Source organism: Limulus polyphemus, unplaced genomic scaffold (assembly GCF_000517525.1).
Source record: "Limulus polyphemus unplaced genomic scaffold, Limulus_polyphemus-2.1.2 Scaffold610, whole genome shotgun sequence".
Classification (NCBI taxonomy): Eukaryota; Metazoa; Arthropoda; class Merostomata; order Xiphosura; family Limulidae; genus Limulus; species Limulus polyphemus.
The window spans coordinates 123,108-137,350 of record NW_013666220.1 but is presented as its reverse complement, the minus strand read 5'-3'; the positions used below and the strand labels follow the sequence as shown (position 1 = coordinate 137,350).

Genomic DNA, 14,243 nt, shown 5'->3' with positions numbered 1-14,243 from the left:
AATATTTCTTTCAATGTCTTAAAAGCATGCTGGCAAGAAACTGTCCATTCGATTTTCTGGCCTTTTTTTGTCAAATCATGTAGTAGAGAATCTATAGTTGCAAAGTCCTTCACAAACATCTTTTTTAACACTTATTGGAATTTGGCCTTTGTTGTTCCCAAACGTCATTTTATCAAAATTAACTACACACTTCCTCGGTAGTAAGTACTCCAACCCTAGTATGCATTGGTCTTCAATGTCTGCCAAGTATATTTTGTGTGTGTCGTTCATGCCCATGAGCTCATTAGTTACCCACACCAGTCCCCACAACCTTGCAGAATGTCCTGTCACACCACAGAGTTTCTGTATGGCTTCTGGTACTCCTTTTTTATCCAGCATCTTGATACTCACAAGGGTTTGCTAAGATGCAGAATCTATGACAAAGTTGCACCTTTGGCCATTCAGCTTTCCTGTCACACAGACACTATGTGTGCTTGGCATTTTACACCTAGCTGTTGGGACTTTCAAGATGGGGGTGCTGGGCATCCCTCAACACCAACCACTACTGGTTTCCCGAAGCTGATTTATTGGTAGTATTTTTCTTACACTGGCTCCTCATATGTCCTTGCTCTCCACAGTTCCAACAACCTTTCTGGGTAGCAGCCTTTCCTGCCATGGCATCTTCCCTGTGTTGAAGTTGCCAGCATTGACCTCTCTTGTGCCCTGGTTTGTTACAGTGCCAGCAAAGTCCCCCAAACTTCTCTGAAAGCTGCCTTTTTCTGGCCTTGAATACTGATGACTGTACCAACCTTGGAACCTCTGTGCTGGACTTAACATAGAATTCGAATTCAAGAGCTCTGGCCATTGCATCGTGCATAGTAGAGGGGTGTGCTTGTTTATTTGTATCTTCAGTTGTGGACTGTCCAAGGCATCTACAAACTGATCTCTCAGCAACAGCTTGAGGACATCGGGTGGTGCAGTTGGGTAGGTCTTGTGTGCCATACTTTCCAAGTCCTGTACCAGCTCTTTCAGGCTTTCACCTTTAGCACAGACTCTAGTCCTAAACCTAGCCCTGCAGACTTCGGACTGATTTTGAGTTCCATACCTGAGTTCTAGAGCAGCTACCAGTGCTTGATAGTTGTGCCAGTCATCTGCTGACAAATGTCCAAGTATTTCCAGTGGTTGTTCTTTCAGGCTTGTTGCCAGATATTCTGCTTTCTGCTCCTCTGTCCATCTATTCATTTCTACCAGTAGCTCAAATTGTACTCTATATGCTTCCCACGGTGCATTCCCATCGAATTCCTGTGGCTTTTTCGTACTAGATCACCCCTATTGCTGACACTCATGTCTGGGATGTGACTTCTGGCAGGACTGAAGAAGTCTGCATTACGGTTTAGCTGATGATGACAAAACCTTGTCAAAACATTGTACATTTGCTGTTTTTTTAAAGTTATATTAAAGTTTTTCTTCATAACCTATTCAAGCATTATTAGTCTCAAAGTGGGTTCCTCATCATCTAAAGCTATTTCTCGATTTTCATCTATGCCACGTAATGTTGTGTTAGATTGCTCCAGTCTTTATATGCCCCACTCAACTACTCTTGGTAATATCTAATTTGCAAAACTTTATGCCAGCCCTCGCACACCCTCTATGCAGATACTGTATATATAAGCATTGTAATTAGACAATAAAATCACTTTTTCTTTACAAAGCGCGAGCATTTACACTAACATTTTGTGATTTACATTTTTTTAGTTTTGGTTTCTAATAATCAGGAATTCTTTGTTTTGTTATCCATAGATATATTTTTTGAATTTGTTTTTGATTTTTCCTACAAATATATTACAAAAAAAATGGATATGAATTCCTGTGTAATGGTTTCAAGCACAGAGGCTACACATCCTTTGTCTATTCCTCCTTTGTTATCTAGTAGTGGTCAGTAGTTAGGTGGATGGGGAACCACTCTCCGTGGAAGCTGTCCGTGATCTGATTTGGGGGGAGATGGAGTCTTTCATGTGGCTTGGGGGTATCTCTCCGTGAGATGCTGATCAAATTTTTATTCTGAAATGGGATATTCTGGGGAGAATTTAGACTCCCTGTTTTCTGCTCCTTCTTTCACTAGAGCTTCCTCTCCTGAGGACTTATCTGATTAGCCACCTTCTACCTAAGTGGGACTTTAGGGTTGTTTTACATGCTTTATCATGTCATCCCTTCAAACTCATGGACTCCTGTTCATTATATCACCTTTCACTCACTGTTTTTTTTATTGCTGTTAACTTCTCGACACAGTAATTCTGATTTATTTGTCATTCATGTTCAGCAGACTCTCTATCATTCTACCTATGTTTTGCTCTATCCAGTCTGATCATTTATTCCAAAAACTCTCAATGCTAGAGAAGGAAACAAATCTTTTTCTCCTATTTATTTACCTGCCATTTCTCATCTTTACAGTAGATCAGACCCAGATCATTTGTTATGTCCCGTCAGGGTACTCGGATGTTATGTGGCTCGTTTGGAACCATTTCGAGGCCTTAGGAACAGACTTTTTATTAATTGGGATCCTGCAGTGTCCAGAGATTTATCACCTGTTACTTTAACCAGATGGCTTCGGAAGTTGATTTATATTGTTTATTAGGTTAACGATCGCAATATGCTCCATGTCACCTCCAGACTCGACACCTATTGGTGTTTCTTTGGCTGCTTTGTTGAACTGTTGTCTAGAAGATATTTTGCATGCCGGTATGTGGACTTCTCCTGATACATTCATATCTCATTACCTTCACGATCTGGCAGCTTCCTTTTCGACGGGATTTTGTCTTCCCCCTGTGGCTGTGTTGATTACTACTTTTAGAGGTGTGTAATGTGTTATCTGACTTACTGTTATTGTTCTTTTCTCTTCTAGGGTCCCTATTGATTTCTTTTGGATCCCACTCAGTGGCGAGTGTTGCCCAGGATGGTATGCTTGTATTTAAATTCTGCACTAGCAACCTTTATATCAGTTCCTGGTTGCAATGGGCTCTGTCAAGATCTGGTGTTCCATAAGACCATCTGGATGCAATTCTGGATGGTGATATCATATTACAATATTTCTAATGGACCCACTACTCATGATCTATCATGAGTAAAGCTAAAGGTGATTTTGCCAGTCCATGCTGATCTTAGAGCTGTAGCAGTCAAGATAAATTTGCATTTAAAAGTTAGGGAATGTGGTTCACCTGTTGCATTGTCTTCGGAGACCTGTTCCTCAGGACTCTCTAATGCTTATGTCCCTCCCCCCCTTACTCCTACTAGTGGAGCTTGGGAGTCCTTAACACACCCAATTCCCAGTTGCTGGGGTGGTGGACAGAGGATTTTCCTTCAGAGTGTTGAGTTTCCTCCACTCTCGGAGAAGAGGGTCAAATTGGAGACCCACCTACCGGGGTCCCTGGAAGTTTTTTCCCAGATGCCAGTAGAAGCAGGACCAACCTACGTGAGAACCTACTTGTAAAACAAGTCCAGATTTGATGTTTAGCTATCTTGTAGGGAGATGCTTGAACCCTCTTATGAACAATGTTAGTCTTATGTTGTTCATGCAGGGGGTCCACAACCTCCTTGTAAATCTGAATGTGACATGGTCCCATCTTTGGTACTTGGTGGGACAGTGTTCCACATCCTTTCCATAATTCCATGAGTAAGCAGAACTCTCCTTGCCCACTTGGTGGGAGAGTAAAGACAATTGTTTGTAAATCCATTATGGATGAGTTCTGGACTTTGGTAGAGTATGGCATATGATCCTGTCAATCTAGACCTAGGATATTGCGTTTTGGATGTCTTCAGGTTGATCAGAAGGATTGTCCATGCTGGTGTTGCTTTCTTTCTTTCATAGATCTGAGTTGTTCGAAACGCATCATTCTGTAGTTACTAGTAGGGATCCTATCACAAAGATATATATATATATATCTGCGGTCCGACTGCCCTGGCCACCAATGTGGTATATGGGTACCATGACCCCTTAAATCCAACCCAAGTTGTGGAATCTCGACTGTTTGGTCAGGGCTGGACCATTATACTTGTATTATATTTGACCCTTTTCAATTTTCTGTAGTTCTGGGTGAAGAGCATACCTGTTCTGGATTTAGTGCCGTGTTCCTCACTTTGATACCACTTCTCGTGGTACATATTTGTTCATTGCAGGTGCTTTCTGTAGTATCTCTGTCCTCACCTGCTCCTCCACCTTCTCAATGTGGGATTGTAGCTATTAGTGTCAGCAGAGGTATGTATGTTTTGGAAGTTGATTTTTCTAAACTGAAAATGTATTTCCAAACATACTTACTTCTGCTGACACTCTCCCTTCCTTCCTCTCCACTAAGAGCCGGTATTAGTGACCAGAATGAGGTAAGTCACGAAAAAGCGATTTTATTGTCTGCATAGAGGGCATGTGAGGGCTGGCGTAAAGTTATGCAAATTAGATATTACCAAGGGCAGTCTAATGGGGTATATAAAGACTGGAACAAGCGAACACAATGTTAGATGGCAAAAATGAAGATCGAGAAAAAGCTATTAGTATCAGCGGAGGTAAGTATGTTTGGAAATACATTTTCAGTTTAGGAAAATGATAACTTTTGTTGAATTTTCCAATTTTGAAATTTTTTTTTCCCCAGCCAACTTCACTCGCAATACATGTGCAATTCCATGTGGCGTCTACCACAATTGCTGTAACTGCTACAGCTGCTTTGCTTGCTGCTTCAATGGCATCTGAGCAAACCTTATCTGCTTAGGAAACAATGATTGTAGTTTGTAGGAGTTGGCTACTTTTATGCAGGCTTCTGAGCACATGATGATTGTCATCTTGTGACCTATGAGGTTTTACCTACACATGACAATGTGGGTTTGGACAGCATGTTTCCTTCTCCTGCCAATGTCACACAGTTGCGTGTCATTTTAGGGAGATGTCTAAGCCTCCTTTCCCATTTGTAGACCTAATATATCAGTTATGTTATGTTTTATCCTTATCTCCAGTTTCCTATGATTCTGCCCTTCTCAGTGATGAGCTGTTGGTTCAGTATTTAGTGTTCTCTAACCCTCTTGATATTGGGGTTCACACGAGTTGCTTCGTGGACCAGTTGAGTTTGGGTGTCAGTATGCCTTGGCCCTCACATATTTTTGACTACCATGCTCTGGCACGTCATCATTCTGACTTTCTCTACTTAAACTTGCAGCATTTGTAGTTGTTTGTCGTTTTGTATGGATTTGACACCAATACTTAGGTTCCCCTTTTCCTGCCAACGTGGCTTACTATATTTGTGTTTTTGACTCATAGTTAGATGGGAATGAGTTGTGTCCTTGACTAAGACAATTTATCCCACTTGGTCCAGTCTACTCAGCTGTATGTTGGGTACCAGCTCTTAGTTCAGGGTTGAGTTGCAATGGACTGGTATTCTGTTCAGAGGAAATAGTTCAACATCTAGAGTTTGACAGACTCTTTCCTATTACCTTTTTCAAGTCACCCAGTGGGACAGCAGTAAATTTACAGACTTAGATGCAGGGACACTGTGACTTTTCTCTGAAACAAACAAATGAAAATACTTTGAATAAGTATTTGACTGAGATTAGGAGGAAACCAATCAGCCTGGTATTAAAGATGGGGAATGGTGTTCTATTATTAATCTGTCGGCTCTGAATCAATTCTAGGTCCTTTCACAGCTCACCATGGACTTGTACTTATCCCTTCACTGGTTTTTCCATCCTTATTTGTGGGTGATGACGGTCAGTATGTTAGATGCAAACCTAAACATTTACACTCCCCTTCATCCTGACATTATCTTTGTTTTATCCATCAGGATGTGTTTCAGTCTGGGCTCTACTGTTCAAACTTGCCTTAGTCTAAATTTGTACTGTCGTTCTCTGTGTTGTTCTCTGTGCTTTCAAAATACAATAACATACATATCACCATGTCATGTTTACACCCATTGATGAGATGGAATGTTCTACAGGGCCGCTCGTAGAAATACCTCACAGTATTTTGGTTCATATGTTTTCCTGGACTGTACACTCATGGACTAACATGGGTAAATCAGACGGGGACTGCTGCCCATATCTGATGATCAGTGGCATTTGATGCTCATCATACTGAGGACCTGATGTACAATTTCAGATACTGCTAGATGTTGGATGAGGCACTCTTTCAACGTGATTGCTCTGCTTTTCAAAATAGGGTATCTTGGTCACCCATTGCACTGTCTCTGGTGCTGCAGTTCTCTGGACTCTCCAATGCATTATTTCTCTTGTTATTTTAGTGAAGTATGGGAGTCATTGCCACTTTCCTCCTGAGTGTTCACAATACCACCCAGCTAAGAGTAGGGTGGTATTGTTTTATATGGTGGGATGCCTTCCTTAGACCTGATGTCCAATTCTAAATGCTGCCAGGTGTTGGATGTAGCACTCCACCATTATAGCTTGCCTCTCCACTATTGGCGAGTGAAAATTTGTGCTAATAGAGGGCAGTATAAGTCAAGAAAGCTTTTTGTTAAAAGAGGTAAGTATGTATCGGAAATACATTTTCAGTTTAGGAAAATGTTAACTTTGATTTTAAGGTTTATTTTAGTGGATGTAATGGTTAGTTGGATTAACAGGTTCCTTTTTGTCCTTGAATTATTTTTAAGTAATATAATGATATATTTAATTATATGTTTTAGAGGAAGGAGTTGTATATAAAGACATTAATTTCTCAAAATTAAACTGAAAGAAAAATAGAGAAGGAACAACAGAATCCAAATCAAATCACAAAACCAAATTTCAAAGCAAAATTAGTCTCCCACTCACCCTTTTTGGAGGCTTGACAGTAGTTTCTTGGGTGTGGCAGTTAACTTTGACTGGCAGCAGTCATTTACAGGATGATATCAGTGGCTTTTGCCATGGCTTTTCAAGTCTAGACCATCTTTGAATTCAATCATCAGACCTTCTCCTCAAGTTTTGAAGGTGTGTCTCTCTATTTTGACTGCCAATTCTACTCTTACTGTAGAGGACTGAAGTCTCAATCCAATAGCCAGCTTGGGTTTAGTAACTCTGCTTTAGGATGTCTAGTTGAGGTAAAATATACTGCTGGGTCACCTTGTTAGATATTGTCAGAGAAAGCTTGAGCTGTGATTGCTGTGATGAGATTTTTATTGAGGTAACTATGACTAGAGGTGGATGATTAAATTGCTTAATTGATGTAGTTGATTATGTATGAGTAGAGTTAGGTGCCTTAATCAATCTATATGATATTCAATATCTGTGTGTGTGTGTGTCACGTGACTCTTAAACTGTTGGCCGCACTGAATTCTAAATGGAACGAAATGTATCACCTTGGTCCCAATGTTTGCATAAAGGTGAATCTTTTCACCCAACTGCTTAGGGAACCTGGGTATTTTGCATAAACATTTTTAAGAGGCATTCCCGAAAGCAGATCACAAATTTGGCATTGATTTACATTAGAGCATGTAAATAAGTAGGCCTATTAGTTGATGTTCGTAACTTAGTTAAAGAAATTAAAGTTGCATTCTGATATGGTACATTACATCTTCTCACATAAATAGCTATTCTTGTTCAGTGCTGTCCTCTATATGCAAAAAAAAATTTATGCATACCACAAGCCTTTTATCTTCCCTCCATTGGACTTGACTGATTCCGATGCGTCTCTCCTACAAATCATCATGTGTTGACCCTCCACCAATAAGAGTGTGACACACTCACCTGATGCATGTGACTCCCTCTATTCAATTCTATTGAACTATAGCTTCTCATTTGTCAGTACTCATGTTCAGATATTTTTTTATTTTGGTGCTCTTCATGTGAATTGCTTATTTATTTAATTTTTACAGGATTCCAATTGAGCATGAACACACCATGTTTTGCTTAGAACACATTGTTAGTTATAACTTTTGAAGTTACTATTACATTTTTACAGTCACAATTATAAGTTGTATCAACTCGAAAATATCAACATTGCTAAATATATTATTTGTATTATTTTTTGCACTCATTTATGAAAAATATATTGACCACACAAAAAAGAGGTTAGTTTTTTGAATTTGATATGTATTGAAAGTGCAATTCTTATTGAATATATCATTAAGGCGTAATGTATGTTACATCAATTTAAATGTGTAAGATAAGTCTGGAAACAAAATAAAACTTGATTAGAAATTTAGCTTTCCCATAATGAAACCAGATTCACATAGAGCAATCCAAATTATAAACAATGAATCTTTCAAAATGAATCAATTAACTTTAGGTAGAACAATGTTAGTATGACTTGACTGAGAATGAGATGGTTAGAGATTCAGTATTTCATGAATATCATACTCATATTAATTTGAATACCAGGTTTTTGAAACACTTAATTTTGACAAATTTTAGAAAATTATTATTTATCATATAACAAAATTCATCATTTGCACAGTATACCATTGTTATATGCATGAAGAACAGCTCTGTAAAGTTTAAAACTTCTGATGTCTAGATTACTCAAGAAATTTAGATTAAGAAAGTATTGTGCAGAATCAACCTTAGATTTTGTGTGTAGGAAAAAATTTCCATACTAAAAATAAATGTCCTGGAGCTTCTCGCTGTAAGTTGTGTTTTGGTTCATATTCTCCATCTGGCCACAAGTCATCTGGTAATGATCCATTCCCACTTTTCTGTAGTGGTTGCTTATTTCAATCACTTGGGTGGCACCTGTCTCGATTCCCCTGTATTCATATATTGGATCTTCTTTTTGGGCCCTCACAATCAATATTCATATCATTGTGTATCATGTTGTAGGTGCTTTTGCTCTTGTCACAGATCGGATTCCCATCCTGCCAAAATCTATCCGATGGAGTGATCTCTCAATCCTTTTGTTTTCCAGTGGCTTTAACTTCAGTGGGGTATTTCTCACATCAAAGCTTTTGCTATGTTCCTTAGCCACCAATTGTCTTAGTTTTAATCTCCTTTCCCTCATTGTCTTGCTCTGGATATCGATGTTTTTAAACAGGATTGGACCAACACATGTGTCTATCCTCCTGTACTCCTTCTCCAGATGATTTTAATCATCGTTGACACTCTATGTTCAATCCTTTTAATAGCTCTTTCTTGACCATCTCAGGTGTGATTTTCACAGCTTCTTTAGCTCCAACTTCCTCCTATGTTACCTTTTCCTCTGACTTCATTCCTTTTTCCTCATCCTCAGTCACTGGTGTTTCATCCAGACCTTCCTGCCCTCTATCTTCACACCTAGTTTTCCTCCAGTCATTAGTGAGGAGGTATGGCTTCTCCTGATGATTTAGCTTCTTTTTTGGCTTGTTCCATTTGCCCTTTATCCATTAAAATTTCTCAACACAAATGGAACATTTTCCGTTGTTGGTTTCTGGGTCCAGGGTCTGCTCCTGATCAGCCCACTGTTCCTCATCATGCAGATTTCCTCACTTGACTAGCTTTATAATAAACAAGTGGTCATTACACAATATAGCACATACATTTCATTGTGAAACACCATGTAATAGCTTGGAAAGAAAAAGATTGCCATTTCCTTTATATTGTTGATTTAAATTACAAGTGATTGCATTAACTACTGGTGATGGCAGTTAATCTCGGTCATGTTGATCAGAATGTTGGTATCTTGGCTTACTGTTCGTTTTACCTTGCACCTTCTCTCTAGGTACTTCCTTATCTAAATCGTATTGTGCAGTGAGATAAGAACTCTCAACATCTTCCTTCTCATCAGCTGAGTTTAGATGATACAAGACAGTATCCTCACTATCTCCTGGGTCATCAGTCTCAACCTCTGATAACTGGTCTAACCAGTACAAGAAAGGCTTGTCAGCATTAGTTAGCTTAGCTTTTCAGTACGTTTAATGCACTTATGCACACCATGCAACAGCTGTAACTCGTAGTTTGATAGACCAAGCTGTAGGAGGATGAGATTATGATCTGTCCATCCAGAACTGTACCAAAGCCACACCCAATTTTTATGCTGGAATGTTCATTCCTAAGATGTTTTATCATAGTATCCCTTCTAATATGTGGCAGCATTTCCAAGATATTGATGCATAAACTAATGCTGGTCAACTAACACAGGCCATAACCACTTTATGTATTCTTGTGGACACTGTGGGATGTCTGCTTTAGGGGGCAGATTATACATCCTATCCACAGGGAGCTGTATTTCTTGACCAAACATGAGTATATTTTGCAAACAACTACTGAATCTATTTTTTTGCACAAAATACCATCATGCCATATGCTATGTGTTTGTCCTAGTTAGTATTAAACAACTTTACAAATACATTCTTGATAGTTTGTATTACTAATTCTGCCAGATCAACACTATACAATTTGGAGAATAACTTTCTAATGAAATTAGTTTCCTGAACCATGTGAATTGATTCAGGTTACTAAGTGTGCTATCCAGTTCTTTGCTAAAGCAACAATGATAGTCTTAGCTAATGTATTAGTGAAGCTGTCGTAAATAACCAGCATATACCAGTTACCTTATTCATTCTCTGAGTCTGAGAGGGGACCAATGGTATCCAGGGATATTCTGTATAAAGAGTACCAAGAATTTTTTGCTGGAGTTTGTTCTGTCTATCTGGATTTTCCATTGTTCAGCACAGACAGTACAATGTTTACACCACTGTTCAACATCTTGACTTGAATGTGGCAAAAGCTTTAGCTTATTAATGAAACACACATATGTATAAAATCTACTGGTGGTATTAAGCCCATTAAAATATTGATTTCTTTAGCTTCAGTATTTGTTGAAATTAGAGGAACACAATAATCTGATGTTTTTGTTTTATAAATTACAAATATTAAGTATTTAATAAATAATATGACTGGACTATTTTATTTATTAATGTAATTAACAGTATGTTCAAAGTACTACAAACCTGGAGTTAATCTTCATTTAACAGCTTGGTATTTCATTGTTTAAATAAACTTAAATTGAAAAGCTGTTGATACAAACAAAACAGAAATGGTACAAAATTGCAATTTGCCATCAGTTCGGGAATGTTTCAGGTTACTGGAATTTTAATAATGAATAGAATTTTCATCTAGAAAGTATGATAAGTAATGTGAAGTATTCTGTTTATATCAATAATGTATTACAGTTTTTGTATATGTGTAATTAACCATAATACAGTAACAAATGTTCTGCTATGTACATGTAATAGCTTGCTGTACCTACCAGTTCCTGAACAGAAAGAAGTTCTAAATGTCTTAAGTATATTTGAATGCTGTAAGTCTTCATTCAAAGAATAAATTAATATACAAGTAAAAATATACTTGACATTTATAAATACTATTGTGCTGGATTTTGTCATTTCCTTTTTTCTCTCTCTCTATGTTGTGCTTATATTTGTATCTTTTAGGTGTAAAGGTTAACTTACATATAAATAAACACAATTCACTGTCACAGTATAGCAAAGTTTAATTCCACAAAGAAATGCATTTGAAAACTGATGTTTTGCAATTTTCTACGTTCAGTTGATCTCTTATGTTATATGTAGCAGTTGAAAGAACAGTACATCTTATGTTGTTATATTTTTTTAACAATGTGAAATATGTACTCTTATTTTTGTTGTCTAATGAATAATCTGATAATATTGGTAGAATTTTTTATGTAAATAAAATATTACTAATATTTTCTTTTTAACAGTTAAACTCTTCCAACAGTTATCTAAAGCACTAGAGATTCTGACAGATGGCCCAGCAAGAGTAAGTCTCTTTGTTCAACTTTGACAGAAACTTTTTTAACTTATATGTTCCAGAATTATTTTAAATTACCAATAATTTATTTACTTATATTTTGCTTTCTGTAATATGGCCTTTGATATTTCAAGTTAATATCAGGGTTCAGTGTTAACTTTTGATATCACCAGACCAGTCAGAGCAGTTCTTTAAGAAATTACTAACCCTGACCTTAAAATGAATTAATCAACACACATACTTTGTTCTTAGGTGGTAAACATAAAAAGTGTATCTATTTTGGAAATGTCCATTGTTTTCTATTGAAATGCTATTCACTATATTATGTGTCTTTTTAATCACAGTTGTGTTTCCTTATTACTGTTTCCATTTATCAAATTACAAGGATGGAATAGGTTGTTTTGTGTAAATGAAAAGAGGTATTTCAATATATATCTTTATTAACAGTAAACTTCTAAAGAAATAAAAATCAATTATCCAACAGTTTTTTCATATCTCTCTTGATTGCAATATTTGTACCAACACTGGTGTAAAAATAAGTATGATAAATAAAATGCAACCTAAAAATTACAAAAATAATGCTATTAATCTTTATACATGATATTCAACACTTAGCAACCTTCAGAAAGTCACTACACATACATATATTTACATATCAGAAGGGAAAATAATCATGTTTTTTTATTCATCAAACTGAAAATAAAAAATAATTACATATTAGGACATGATACATTGGTAGGAAACTCAAACACAATATGTAAAAGTCCATTATTAAACAAAGAAGATGAATAAAAAACAGCAAAGAAAACAAATACAAAGTAAATAAAAGTAACAAATGATAATTATGTTATCATTCCAGGTCAAGGAAGTTAAGAAAATTTGCAAAAGTATTACATACTATTTGGTATCTTTGATCATGCTCTACTTTGGAACATCTGTGAATTACAGAATATTTTGAATAACGTTTGAAAATCATAAAATGGTCGAGAATGTTGTAATAATTTTAAGGTTCATTTAAATTCCTATGATGGAATACTTGGAGAGAGTGATGTGACTAGACAGAGGTAGAACTGATGGGGTCTATTGCACATGGAGGCTGTGTAACCCTTCTACTGGTGGAGGGTATCAGCATAATGATAGTACATTATATACTTGCACAGACAACCTGTAGGGGGTTTGAGTTTTTTTCTAGGCTTGTGACAGCATAGGAAATTAATAAGGAAGCTTCACAAGGAATTGTTCATTACTGATACAGAGAGGTAACATAATGTCTCTGAAAATAATTGTGCAGTCGTAATTGTGCCGACCAAAATGATCTTCAACTATAGTCTCGTTCTACTGATCCCTATTACCTGTATGTAATAACCCAGATAATAAAACAATAAATTACAATATGAGCCATTGTACTGTTTCTGACAAAACACCTAGTCTGAGAAATATGCAAAAGTCTCGGTTATATCTCAGTAAAGTAATGAGATTGGAGTGAAATTTACATTATGGCTTAGAAATATTTATAGTATGAAGAATTTGTGCCAAAATTGGAATATCTAGGGGTAGAAAGAAAACATCTGAAATGGGCAATTTGGCGAGCACATGTGTAACATGATATAGAGAGGTGAAGATTGAGATATTAAATATGTTCTTCTGAAGTTAAGAAGGTAAAACTTGTATAATATTAAGACTTGAATGATGTGCTATGTTTTGATGCTAAGTTTATTGACATACATTCATAATATAATTGTAATAAAAGGTCATGAGATGCACACTCTGCAGTTGAGTAGAAGAATAACACCTGTTCAGTAGACAAACTTATAATCAAATAGTAAAACTGGCCTACAAAGTACAAATCTGTAACTGAGAGTACCAGTATTGTGTCTAATAAAATGATATTTCAATTGCTATATATTACATAAGTATATAATTACTGTTTACTTATAAAAACTTATATTGTAGCTATTGTGGTTGAAGCATTTAATTGCATAAAAAATATGCATAAACAATGATTTCTAGTACTTACAATGTTAGGAAATCCACTTGCACTTGGGAGATAGGAGATGTGGTTGCCAACCCTCACACTAATCTTCATTGATTCTCTTAAACTGAGGCAAACACACAAGTTAATTTTTGTTAATTTTAAATGTGAATTTTAGAAAACAAGATTATCACTCACTAGAATATGACATCACAAAACTACTGTAATTTACCTGGCTTTTTAAGTAAGGTATAAATAGGTTAAAAATTCATGTCTGTTTGAAGAAATGATTTTAGTAAATATACTTCAACATTTCTTAGTAAATATCACTTTTCTTTGTAATAAAATTGGCAAACCATCTTACTTGTGTGGCTTAGAATCTCCTCTTTCTAATTGGTTATCAGCATGTACTTACAACAGGTAGGTGTGAGTAAATAAGTGGCTTCTCTGATTGGTTTGCTAAATATACACCTGGAAAAAAGTTAAGCACCCCCGTGTTTTTTTCAAGTGATTCAGATTCGACGTTCTTGTGACTGATTATAAATTACCATTCAATCTAAACGTGTTTATCAAATGGAATTAT

The 14,243-nt window shown here is 36.5% G+C and overlaps 1 protein-coding gene across 2 annotated transcripts in view; it reads left to right on the top strand.

The window, feature by feature from the left end:
* The window catches only part of LOC106459448 (dnaJ homolog subfamily C member 17-like), a 154,865-nt gene that overhangs the window by 39,675 nt on the left and 100,947 nt on the right, over positions 1–14,243 (top strand). For both annotated transcript variants that reach the window (XM_013919070.2, XM_013919067.2), the window contains exon 3: positions 11,639–11,697. In XM_013919070.2, coding sequence (XP_013774524.2) covers positions 11,639–11,697 — 59 coding nt within the window. The remainder of the gene's footprint in view (positions 1–11,638; positions 11,698–14,243) is intronic.